The 12902-nt window shown below is 40.0% G+C and overlaps 2 protein-coding genes across 4 annotated transcripts in view; both read right to left on the minus strand.

Moving 5' to 3' along the window:
• Ehd4 (EH domain containing 4) overlaps positions 1–12902 on the minus strand; it is a 738029-nt gene that overhangs the window by 177118 nt on the left and 548009 nt on the right. The window lies entirely within an intron of this gene.
• The window catches only part of Ino80 (INO80 complex ATPase subunit), a 98487-nt gene that overhangs the window by 49520 nt on the left and 36065 nt on the right, over positions 1–12902 (minus strand). For all 3 annotated transcript variants that reach the window (XM_042687883.1, XM_042687882.1, XM_042687884.1), the window contains exons 17-24: positions 10877–10961; positions 9241–9358; positions 7755–7840; positions 6442–6609; positions 6157–6290; positions 3361–3428; positions 1843–1936; positions 269–440 (exon numbers count right to left, since the gene is read on the minus strand). In XM_042687883.1, the coding sequence (XP_042543817.1) occupies positions 269–440; positions 1843–1936; positions 3361–3428; positions 6157–6290; positions 6442–6609; positions 7755–7840; positions 9241–9358; positions 10877–10961 (925 nt within the window). The remainder of the gene's footprint in view (positions 1–268; positions 441–1842; positions 1937–3360; positions 3429–6156; positions 6291–6441; positions 6610–7754; positions 7841–9240; positions 9359–10876; positions 10962–12902) is intronic.

Genomic DNA, 12902 nt, shown 5'->3' on the forward strand with positions numbered 1-12902 from the left:
AAATTAAAGGGGCCGGCTGGGAATGTGGCTTAGTGGTAGAGTGCTTGCCTAGCATGCATGAAGCCCTGGGTTCAATTCTTCAGTACCACATATACAGAAAAGGGTGGAGGTGGCGCTGTGGCTCAAGTGGTAGAGCGCTAGCCTTGAGCAAAAGACGCTTGACAGTGCCCAGGCCCTTATGTCAAGTCCCAGGACTGGCAAAATGAATAATTAATTAATCAATTAAAGGGTCATTAAGCAGGCATTTTATGCTGAAACACTTGCTTACCTTTAACAAAGGGCAGCTGCAAAGGTTGGGAAAGGAAAGTGGAAAGTTAACGCCAAGAAGGAAATCCTTGTTTCTCAGGTATCGGTGCTGGCTCTCCCCTTCTGGCTCTCCCCAGGAGCGCAGCTGATGGAGCCTGTAGGAGGCTTTCAGAGACAGGAAAAGAGCTAACCATCTGAAACAAACCACAGCAGATATGCTTATTCAGTGCTCCAAGGAGGTTCGAGGGTCGTTTATAATAATGAGAAACTACCCAACAGATGTCTCTCATTACATCTTTTATAAGTCTTGAAACTTTTCTTTCTTACTTTCAAACAAGGCTATTTTCTACTTCTGTTCCATGAATTCTGTTACGATTTGGTATTCTATTGCAAAAAATAAAATCTACTGTAAAGCTTTTCTTGCTATTAGGAGTATTCATATGTTCATAAAAACTCTTATCAGTGGCTCATGCCTGTAATCCTGGCTACTCAGGAGGCTGAGATCTGAGGATCTCGGTTCAAAGCCAGCCTAGGCAGGAAAGTCTGTGAGAGTCTTATCTCCAACAAACTACTAGAAATGGCACTGTGGCTCAAGTGGTAGAGCACTTGCCTTGAGGTAAAGAGCTGAGGGACAGCATCCAGGCCCAGCATTCAAGCCCCATGACTGAGAAAAAGGCAAAAAACTTTGCTTTAAACAGAGATCCCTGTTACATAAATACAAAGTAATAAGATAAAAGAAAACCATTTTTCCAGAGAATAAGAACATACAACTAAATTTGACCACACACTTGAGGCAGTCTATGCTGTGGCAACTACAAACTAAATGAATCAGCAGTCACTATTTCTCTCTAGAAACAAATAAACATATACACTAACTTAAAATTAGAAAATTTGAAGACTAGTAGTATATGGAAAAGAAGTGTAACTTTTTTTTTTTTTGGTTGGTTGTGGGGCCTGAACCCTGGGCCTGGGCACTGTTCCTCAGCTCTTCAGTGCAAAGCTAGTACTCTACCACTTGAGCCACAATGCCACTTCCAGCTTTTTCTGCTTATGTGGTGCTGAGGAATCGAACCAAGGGCTTCATGCATGCAAGACAAGCACTCTACCCCTGAGCCACTTCCCAGCCCTAAATATTCTTTAAGATATATAACGAAGCGTCATCATGTAACTAAATGCTCAAAAGAAAGTTATACTTCACTTGAAAAAAGAGATTATTTGATTTTTATTCCTGTTTATTCCCAATGATTTTATATATATATATATATATATATATATATATATATATATATATAATATAAAACAAATTTAGCTGGGCATCAGTGGCTCATGTGTATAATCCTACCTACTCAGGAGGCTAAGATCTGAGGATCTCAGTTTGAAAACAGCACTGGCAGAAAAAGCATGAGACTCTTATCCTCAATAAACTACTCAAAAAAAGAAAAGCCTGAAATGGTACTGTGGCTCAAGTGGTAGAGTGCTAGCCTTGAGCAAAAGCAGCTCAGGGACAGTGCCCAAGGCCTGAGATCAAGCCTCAGAACACACAGACACACACATACACAGACATGAACGTGCACATGTGCACAGCAAATTTCTCACCTGGCTAAAAGTCCCTGAAGCATGAGGTTTGCCATTTCTGCTGGAGACACATCAATAAAGCGAAGAAAAGAAAAACAGCTTTCTTCATTAATACCTGTAGCATCAAAGAACAGTATTGAACCCAATTAAACCAAATAGCAAACCAAGAGGAAACTGAGCTAAAGATACCTAAATTGCTCAATTTTTCCTTAAGCATAGATAGTCTGAAGATTCAACTACCCACTGTGTCACATCTTTGTACTACAATCAAAGAAAGCAGCAGCAACACATCTGAGGGAAAGTAGGAAGAGGACACCGAATCAGAGGGAAACATACAACAGAGGGACCCATCAGCTGCACTGGACATTGATGAAAACGAACTAAGCAACTCAAAGGCAGCGATGGGAGGGAGGGAATGAGAGGGAAAGCGGGAACAGCTTACACTAAGCAAAAGGAAAGAAATGTACATTATAACCTGATGTGGAAGAAATAGCTGTATTGTCAAAGCTCATAGAATTCACCAACTATTTTATAGATCACAATAATGACAATTTGCCTCATGAAGGTTAGAATGTGTTTGTGACTTTAAGTATCACTACCTCACAATACTATGAAATTTATATAATCACTTAATCACAATAAAAAAATTTTTAAAAAAGAAAGAGGTCTATGGGATAGGTCAGGCTCATCAGATGTTTAGGGTTTCTGGTCCTTGGTTAACTTCTTTCTTGTTTTATCACACAGAAAAAGAATAAGACATGACAGAGGAAAAAGTTTCTGAACTTCAGTCTTAATATTCTAGACAATGCTCCAAGTTGAGCAGCTTCTTTTTTGTCTAAGAAGAAAGGTTTTTCCTTTTTCTTTTGCCAGTCCTGGGGCTTGAAATCAGGGCCTGGCCACTGTCTCTGAGCCTCTCTGTGCTCAAGGCTAGCTCTCTACCACTTGAGCCACAGCGCCACTTCTAGCCTTTTCTGTTTATGTGGTGCTGGGGATTTGAATCCAGGGCTTCATGCATGCTAGGCAAGTACTCTACCACTGAGCCACATTCCCAGTTCCAAGAAAGGTATTTTCTTTTTTTTCTTTGTCAGAGGTGGGGATTGAACTCTGGGCCTGGGCACTGTCCCTTAGCTCTTCAACTGAAGGCTAGCTAGCCCTCTACCACTTGAGCCACAGTGCTACTTTTGGCCTTTTCTGTTTATATGATGCTGAGGAATCGAACCTAGGGCTTCATGCATGCTAGGCAAACATTCTACCACTGAGCCACCTTCCCAGACCAAGAAAGCTATTTTCTTAAAACAGTTCAACATTAATACTGTCATGTTTCAAGAGTAGGAATTACTTAAAAGGCAAAGACAAAGATGGAAGGTCGGTATGACCACTTTCTGTTTATAACCAAAAATCAGAACCTATACATAAACAATTTAGTAAATTAAATAAGATGTTATAAATAAAAGCCTAGTATGTAGGAAAAATAGTTATTAAGTACAACCAACAGCAAAACCTTGATAAACCTTTGTTCCCTAAAATCAAAACATTTACCTTTTCTGTGGAAGAGAGACTGTTGGATATAATCTGGTGCAAATGGAGAAAGAAGAATCCTTAACCACCTGTAAAGAAAGTAAAATAAATCTGAACCCAAATATAACTATTGGGAATTTAATTAAACTTAATATTCCAACCTAAGAAGAACCTTTTAAGCTTGAAACTATTTCTATTTGTTAGAAGTTTTCCTTAGCAGGGCATCATAATGTCCAACACCTATAATCCCAAGCACTTGGGGAGGCTAAAGCGGGTGGATCATAAATTCTCAGCCAACTCTATTCTAAGTATGAGACCAGATGGACCTACACAGTTTGAAGACTCTGAAAATAAAACAAAACAAAAACAAAAAACAAATATCCTGCCATATTGCCAGGTAAATGTCAGAAAAAACAATATACTTAGTAGATTAAGAAGAGAGCCAGGTGCCAGTGGCTCATGCCTGTTATTCTTAGCTAAATCTCAGGAGGCTGAGATCTGAGGATCGCAGTTCAAAGCCAGCCTGGGCAAGGAAAGTCTGTGAAACTCTTATCTCCAATTAACCACCAGAAAACTGAAGTGGTACTGTAGCTCAAGTGAGCACTTGCCTTGAGCTGAAGAGCTGAGGGACAGCGCCCAGGCCCAGAAATCAAGCTTTACAACTAACAAAAAAAAAAAAAAAAAAAAGAAGGAGGAGGAGAAGAAGGAGGAGGAGAAGGAGGAGGAGGAGGAAGAGGAAGAAGAGGCGGAGAAGAAGAAGAAGAAGAGGAGGAGGAGGAGGAGGAGGAGGAGGAGGAGAGAGCCAGGTGCCAGTGGCTCACACCTGTAATTGTAGCTACTCTGGAGGCTGAGATCTGAGAATCCAGCCTTGCCATAAGACTTTTCTTAAAAAAAAAATGTTTTATTGAGATAAAGTGATTATATAAATTTCACAAATTTCAGGGCATTGTGATATAGTGATACTTAAAGTCAAACATTTTAACCTTCACAAGGCAAATTATCATTATCATGATAATTACGAATTTTATGAGTTTTGACGATATACCTCTTTCTTCCACATTGGATGATACGTTCATTTCTTTCCTTTTGCTTAGCGTAAGCTGTTCCCTCTTTCCCTCTCATTCCCTCACTTCCATCCCTGCCCTTGAGTTGCTTAGTTTTCATTAATGTCCAGTGCAGCTGATAGGCCCCTCGCCATAAGACTCTTATCTCTAATAAACTCCAAAAAAAACCAGGAAGTAGAGCTGTGGCTCAAGTGGTAGAGTACAATCCTTGAGCAAAAGAAGCTCAGAGAAGCCGGGCGCTGGTGGCTCACGCCTGTAATCCTAGCTACTCAGGAGGCTGAGATCTGAGGATCATGGTTCAAAGCCAGCCCGGGCAGGAGAGACTGTGAGACTCTTATCTCCAATAAACCACCAGAAAACCGCAAGTGGCGCTGTAGCTCAAGTGGTAGAGCACTCGCCTTGAGCTGAAGAGCTGAGGGACAGCGCCCAGGCCCAGAGTTCAAGCCCCACGACCGACAAAAAAAAAAAAAAAAAGAAGCTCAGAGATAGCACCCAGGCCAAGTGTAAGCCCCAGAACTGACAGAAAAGAATTAAAAATGTACAAATAAATTTCAGTTTTCTTAAGTCATGTGGATGATTATTTTATAATGTGGCTTACATTATTTCTTTACAAAAGCAGCTTTGTAAGTCTATATTCCTTAAATACTGGTATTCAAAAGAATCCTTTGGGAGCATATAAAACAAAAAGCCAGGACAATCCTAACTTAAGAGTTGTAAAATGGAATACACATCTTTTCTGAACTAAGTATCTAGCATTAATTAGCTTAATATTAGTTATCCATGTTAATTGTTATCAAATTTAGCACTGTTGCCTCTACAAGAAGGAAAATTTTATTAACATGATTCAGTTCTGCAGTGTTAACTCCGTGCCAGCCTTACAAACAATGCACTGAGTTCAAACCCTAATGACACAAATTTTCTCTCTCTCCAAGGATAAAATAAGGCACAACAAGCCAACTTCAGTACACTGAGAATATGCAGTACCATTAGAGATTTACTCATAGTACAAGTACACATTTGTATCTACATGCACACTATATTTCATAAGGCGAATGAAATGACTCGGCCTTTGCAACCTTCATAGGACTTAAATTCCTACCATAATGCCACTTGACAAATAGTTGCCTATACTCTGCTTAAATACCTCATAGCTGCTGGGCACCAGTGGCTCAGGCCTGTAATCCTAGCTACTCAGGAGGCTGAGATCTGAAAATCACACTTAAAAGCCAGACCAGGCAGGAAAGTGTGCAAGAATCTTATCTCCAATTAAGCACCGGAAAATGGGAAGTGGCACTATGGCTCAAGTGGTAGAGTGTCCACCTTGAGCTGAAGAGCTGAGGGACAGACCCAGGCCCAGAGTCCAAGCCCCAAGACTGACAAAAAACAAAAAACAAACGAACAAAAAAAACCCCCTCATTGGTGAAAACACACATACTTCCTTAAATTTATTTCTTGGAGCTGGGTGTGGTAGTACATAACTGTAACCCTAGTACATAAGAAGCTGAGACAGGAACACTATGAGGCTGAGGCTAGACTCAAATACAGTGAGTTCCAGACCAGCTTGAACCACACAGAAAGATCCTATGTCAAAAAAAAATTTATCCTGGGCTAGAGATGTAGGTAGACTGCTCTTTTAGCAAACACAAAGTTCTGTGCTTCATCCTCAGGAACAGAAAAAAAAAATTATCTACTAAGCCGTAAGAGCCCAAATTACAAAAACAAAAAACAAAACAAGGTATTAATATTTTCTCACCTGTCTCTTGAATGGTTGAAGACCCTGATCTGCCCATGACGATAGATAAACTTTGAAATCTCATATGGCTTTAGGGAAATATGAAATGGAGACCAAGTTTCTTGTCGTTCAAATAACTCTGGGTGATTACACACCTAACAGGAAGGGAAAGAGTAACATATCACCTTTATAGTTTTGCCTTCATGAAAACTTTTCCATTTTCATTGCTAGAAGCCTTTGTTCTATACCATCAAGCCTCTAGGTCTTTTCAAAATATGCCAATAAAGACAACATGAAGTCTCTTACCTTCCTAAACTGCATGACAAGATTCATGAGGCTGCTGGTGGTGTTCTGTGCTTGCTGGGTAGAGCCCATAGAAGATTGCAATAAATCTTCAATGGAAATTTTGTTCTTTAGTGCCTGGTATAATAGCTTTTGTCGGCTGGTCAGTTGGCAGTACATTAGAATTTCAATCTAAAATTCAACAAGATTTATATTTGGGAAATCATTTGTATGATAATGTGGTATAAGCTTAGAGTAAAACATATTCAAACCAGATTATAAAGTGAGTTTACTATCTCTACAAACTAGTGATGTGGATAATTACCCAGAAACAGTGTGTCCTGACCTTCTCTTGCCATTCACCCCACATATTCTTACCAGGCTATCTTTTCTATTTCCAGTAGCACTATCTATTATCATTCACAATAATTTTCAGGAAACGTCATAGAAAGAGGATGAGAGGAGTGAGTATATGAAGCTATGGGAATTAGATGGGCTAATATGAGATTTTCAATGTCAGTACGATTTATTTTTAGTAAGCCTGAAGGGTAGGGAGATTAATGAGTTGATCACTGTTAATGCTGTGCACTATGTGTAAGGATATTCACTACACCATTCTTTCTACTTTTATTTATTTATTTTTTTTGGGGGGTTCAGTCGTGGGGCCTGAACTCTGGGCCTGAGCACTGTCCCTCAGCTCCTCAGTTCAAGGCTAGCACTCTACCACTTGAGCCACAGTGCCACTTCCGGCTTTTTTCTTTTTGCTTATGTGGTGCTGAGGAATCGAACCCAAGGTCTCAGGCATGCAAGGCAAGCTCTCTACCACTGAGCCAACTTCCCAGCCCTCTTTCTACTTTTATAAGCTTTCAAAATCTTCATTAGGGCTGGGAATGTGGCCTAGTGGTAAAGTGCTTGCCTAAGCATGCATAAAGCCCTGGGTTCAATTCCTCAGTACTACATAAACAGAAAAAGCCAGAAGTTATGCTGTGGCTCAAATGGCGGAGTGCTAGCCTTACGCAAATGAAGCTCAGGGACAGTGCCCAGGCACTGAATTCAGTCCCAAGGACTGGCGAAAAAGAAAAAGAAAAGAGAAAAAGAACAATTTCATTAATATAAGAAGTTTTTAAAAAGTAAAAGAAATGCTATTTCCTTGCTTACTTGATTAAGTCTTTTTGGAAAATTTCTTGTGTTTGTAGCACTGGGAATTAAACCTATCAAGTTTAAAGATCTTTTTTCGAACTAGGTACCTGTCAACTAAACATGTATCAAAGGAATTTTTCCCCAAAACCTAAGTTGGTGTTTATTGCAGCTTAACCTTTGAGGATTTGATTGCTTACCTTATCAGACAATTCATTTTCTACGTCTTTCTTAATTCTCCTCAGCATAAATGGCTTCAAGATCATGTGCAAGCGAGACAGTTGATCTGAAATAACAGGAAGCCCTAAATAATATGCTATACAGATTTAGCACAATCAAAACAAATAACATCAGGGCTCAATGATTCTGTGAAAATAGATTCAAATTTTTCCTTAATGTGAAAGCTGAGTAATATAAATTTACTACAGCATCTTGCTATAATCAACTAAGTAAATTTACATTAAGGTCTATTTTCATTAAAATTACTTTCAGAATATGTAAGGAACATTTTATCAATAGCAGGATTCTCACAGAGGAATAATAAAACCTATCTGGGACCACTAGAGTTACCCTTGCCAAAAAAATTATCTTTCAAAGGATGTCAGCAAATTAACAACTTAATACTAAAAAATCCTTTATGGGATGTTTTTGATAGATGTCACCTTCTGGTCTATATAACAACATTCCCAGTAAGTTCTAAAAGCAGGCAGGTGTTATTCAACAAGACCAAAAGTATTAATAATGTTAAAAGGTTTACAATTAAAAATAACTCCTATATAGAAAAATAAAAACAAGTCTTCTAATATTTTTGACTTTTGTCATAAGAATCCAGAAACTGGTGCTCCTGCCTATAATCCTAGCTACTCAGGAGGCTGAAATCTGAAGATCACACTTAAAAGCCAGAACAGGCAGGAAAGTTGGTAAGACTCTTATCTCCAATGAACCACCAGAAAACCAGAAGTGGAGCTGTGGTACAAGTGGTAGAGCACTTGCCTTGAGCTGAAGAGCTCGGGGACAGCACCTAGGCCCAGAGTTCAAGCCCTACGACCAACAGAAAAAGAAAATCCACACAAAAGAAAGTAATTTTCATAGAATCTTCCAGGATCTATGCGAAAGCAGACTTTGAAAGCCAAAATGCTTTATGAGGTAAGCTCGAACTATCTTGATGAAAAAGTCAAGACAAGAATAGGTGTCAAGCCAGGTGCTGGTGGCTCACGCCGGTAATTCTAGCTTCTGAGGATCATGGTTCAAAGCCAGCCCGGGCAGAAAAGTCCGTGAGACTCAACTCCAATTAACCAGAAAACCGGAAGTGGTACTGTGGCTCAAGTGGTAGACCACTCGCCTTGGGCTGAAGAGCACAGGGACAGTGCCCAAGCCCAGTTCAAGCCCCATGACCGATGGAAAAAAAAAAAAAAAAAGAATAGCTGTCAAATTAATCTTTTGGCTTGGGGCTGCGAAGGTGGCTCAGTGGTAGAGCGCTTGTCTTGCATACCTGAGGCCCTGGATTCAATTCCCCAGCACCACATAAGCAAAAAGAAAAAAAGCCGGAAGTGGTGCTGTGGCTCAAGTGGTAGAGCGCTAGCCTTGAGCTGAAGAGCTGAGGGACAGTGCCCAGGCCCAGAGTTCAGGCCCCTTGACCAGACCAAAAAAAAAAAAGAAAGAAAGAAAGTCCCTCATATTACTTACTCTCATCAATTGCCGATTTGTTTTCAGCATGACTTTCAATGTCCTTGGAAAACCATTCATTAAATTCTTCATGGGAATCAAATAATGTCGGCATAATGAAATGTAGCAGAGCCCAGAGCTTAAAACAAAGAAAAAAAAACAAAGAAAATATAGCAGGGTAATAGAACAACAGTAAGGATATAATAAGGTTTAGTAAGTGTTTATGTATGTGACAGGGAGAGAGAATGAAAGAGTTTAAACACATGTCTTCTAACTAACCCAAATACTAGTAAGTACCAAACTGAAAAGTGATTATTTTTCAATTAATTTCTAACTGTAAGTTTAAGAGTGAAAGTTTTATTCATAATAGAGGAATCATTTGAAAACCTGTATTTGTGTCATGTGCTAGAGCAGGAACAGCTTGCATAGGGCCTATAGTCTAGTTTGCCATGCATTTTTGTAAATAAATTTGGGTGCTTTTTTTTTTTTTTCCCCCAGGGGCGGGGGTTCCCTGTCCATGGAGCTTGACCTCAAGGTCTGGGTACTCATTCCTGAGCTTTACTGCTCAAGGCTAGCACTCTATCAGTTGAGCTATACGCTTGTTTGATAGTCAATTGGAGGTAAGGGTCTCACAGAGTTTCTTGCCCAGGCTAGCTTCAAACCTTGATCCTCAGATCTCATTCTCCTGAGCAGCTAACATGATAGCTATGAGCTACCTGAGCCTGGCACGTAAACAAAGCCATGCTCATTCATTTATACATTGTCTGTGCCACTTTCACATTAAAGAAGCAAAACAGAGGAGTTGCAACTGTGACTATGTAACAAAATCTAAAATACTGTATCTAGTCCTTAAAGAATGTATTCTCATCCACATTCTGATCCACATTATCAATTCTTTTTTTTTTTTATTTGGTCGGATTTGGGGCTTGAACTCTGGGCCTGGACGCTGTCTCTCAGCTTTTCAGCTCAAGGCAAGTGATCTACCACTTGAGCCACAGCACCACATCCAGTTTTCTGGTGGTTAATTGGAGATAAGAGTCTCATGGACTTTCCTGTCAGGGCTGGCTTTAAACCTCGATCCTCGGATATCAACCTCCCAAGTAGCTAGGTAGCATGAGCCACCAGCACACGGCTTAATCAATTATCTTTACTAAAGAAAAACAATTAGTTTGCGGTATTAAACAAAATTATCAAGCCAGGAACTGGTGGCTCACGCCTGTAATCTAGCTACTCAGGAGGAGGAGATTTAAGGATCGTGGTTCAAAGCCAGCCCTGACAGGAAAGTCCATGAGACTCTTATCTCCAATTAACCATCAGAAAACTGGAAGTGGCGCTGTGGCTCAAGTAGCAGATTGCTGGCCTTGAGCTGCAGAGCTGAGACACAGCGCCAGGCCCAGAGTTCAAGCCCTATGACAGACCAAAAAGAAAAGAAAAAGAAAGAAAATTATCTTCAAATTCTATCATAAAAATATCTGTTGATTAGATGGGTAAATTTCCTAATGTGCTCAATGTTTATTACATAAGGAATAAAAAAAGAGAAATGATTCCACGTAGGGGAAACTATGGTCAAATCCAGGTAATCATGGGTAAAGAGTTATATGCCGTGCTGCAACTCGGACTTATGAAGTTGTGAACCAGGACCTTTACTAGTGCCTACCTCTGCCATGGTGTTCTGAATAGGGGTTCCAGTTAGCAAAAGCCGATTCCGACACTGGAACTGTAAGAGGATCTTCCAACGAACACTGTTCAATAAAATGAGTTACAAATTCCAAATTACCAACAAAGCTTTAATTACCCTAGTGAGACCCCATATAGCTAATCGTGCTTTCCAAACACGTAAAACTTAGAGTCATGTATTCCACCATGTACATAGTTGAAAGATACTTAAGAAAGCCAAAAAACAGTACATTTCAGAACATACTCCTCTATATAGAAAACATGGTATTAATAGTACTGGGGTTTAGAAAAAAATAACCTTCAAACAGGTAGAGTTGGACCCTTCTGTACTTTATTTATTTATAATAAATACTGTGTGTGTGTGTGTTGGTCATGAAGCTTGAACTCAGAGCCTGGGCTTTGTCTCTAAGGTTCTTTTTCTCAAGGCTAGTGCTCTACTACTTGATTCAAAGCTTCAATTCTGACTATTCTTTAGTAGTTTAGTGGAGTAAGAGTCTCACAAACTTTCCTGCTCAGCTGTCTTTGAATCGTGATCCTCAGCATATATCACTAGTCCTCGGCTTCCTTTCTAGGTTTATAAAGTCTATTGTATTTGTTAGTTAAGAAGGACGTGAAAGATCTAGTGTCTTCATTGCTCCTGGCCCAGGGTACATTCGCCTTCAAAATGGTGCAATACAGCTGTGCTCAAGTGGATCCTGCTTGCAATCCTATCTATTCAGAAGGCTGAAGATAAAAACTGCAAAGACTTTTATCTTCAATTAACTGTTGTGGCTGAAGTGGTAGAGCACTACTAGCCTTGACCTAAAAAGTTCAGGGACAGTACCTGGGCCCTGAGGTCAAGTCCATGTTAAAAAAAAAGTGCAATATTAAATACTGCCTGTCAGAGAATGAAATATTCCATTAGCGAATGTCATTTCCATGTTAATAAAACCTTTTGTGTATACTACAGTTTGAACTCAGGGCAGCTCAACTTGGTAGACAGGCATTTTACCACTAAGCCATGCCTCTAGCCCAATATAGACCTTCAAATAGTAGCCCTACAAGGTCATCATGAGTTAAAAATATATTAAGCACAAGGTTCAATATCATCCATTAACACTACAATCAAGCACTACTGTATTCTGTATGGGACACAAAGGTATTAGAATATTTCAAACATGTAACTTAATTGTATCCTTTTAATTGTATCCTTCTATAAGATAGATGCAGGACAATACTATACCAAACCCTAGTGAGTGGGTCTCTCTCTCTCTCTCTCACATGCTTGGTACCAGGGCTGCAACTCAGGACCTTATACTCTTACTTGGCATTTTGGTTCACACCTGACCTCTTACCCTTCAGCTATGTCTATAGTCTACCTTTTCTGCTAATTAACTGGAAATAGATTCTTGGGAAATTTTTGCCTGAGCTGCTTTGAACTGTAACACTCAAATCTCAGCCTCTTGAGTAGGTAAGAATTATAAGCATGCACCAGTACTACCCTGAACCTCTGTTAATCTTTTAAGGGTGGCCATGGGGCTTGAACTCACAGCCTAGGCACTGTCCCTGAGCTTTTTTTGCTCAATGCTAGTGCTCTACAACTTTGAGCTGCAGCGTCACTTCGGATCTTCTGGTGGTTAATTAGAGATAAGAATCTCACGGACTATCCTGCCTGGACTGGCTTTGAACCATGATCTTTGGATCTCAAGTCTCCTGAATAGCTAGATTACAGGTGTGATCCACCAGTGCCAGGGGTATCTATCTGTGAATCTCATACAAGCTTTATGAGTTGTTTTTGATTATGTTATTCTAGAATATTTTCTTCCCAGATGAGAGAGAAGCTATTAAAAAAATGGTGCGAGAAGCCGGGCGCCGGTGGATCGCCCCTGCAATCCTAGCTACTCAGAAGACTGAGATCTAAGGATCGTGGTTCAAAGCCAGCCCCGGCAGGAAAAGTCCATGAGACTCTTATCTCCAATAAACCACTAGAAAACCAGAAGTGGCGCTGTGGCTCAAGCGGTAGAGTG

The sequence above is a fragment of the Dipodomys spectabilis genome, unplaced genomic scaffold (assembly GCF_019054845.1).
Source record: "Dipodomys spectabilis isolate Male_0828 unplaced genomic scaffold, ASM1905484v1 ptg000108l, whole genome shotgun sequence".
In the NCBI taxonomy this organism is placed as follows: domain Eukaryota; kingdom Metazoa; phylum Chordata; class Mammalia; order Rodentia; family Heteromyidae; genus Dipodomys; species Dipodomys spectabilis.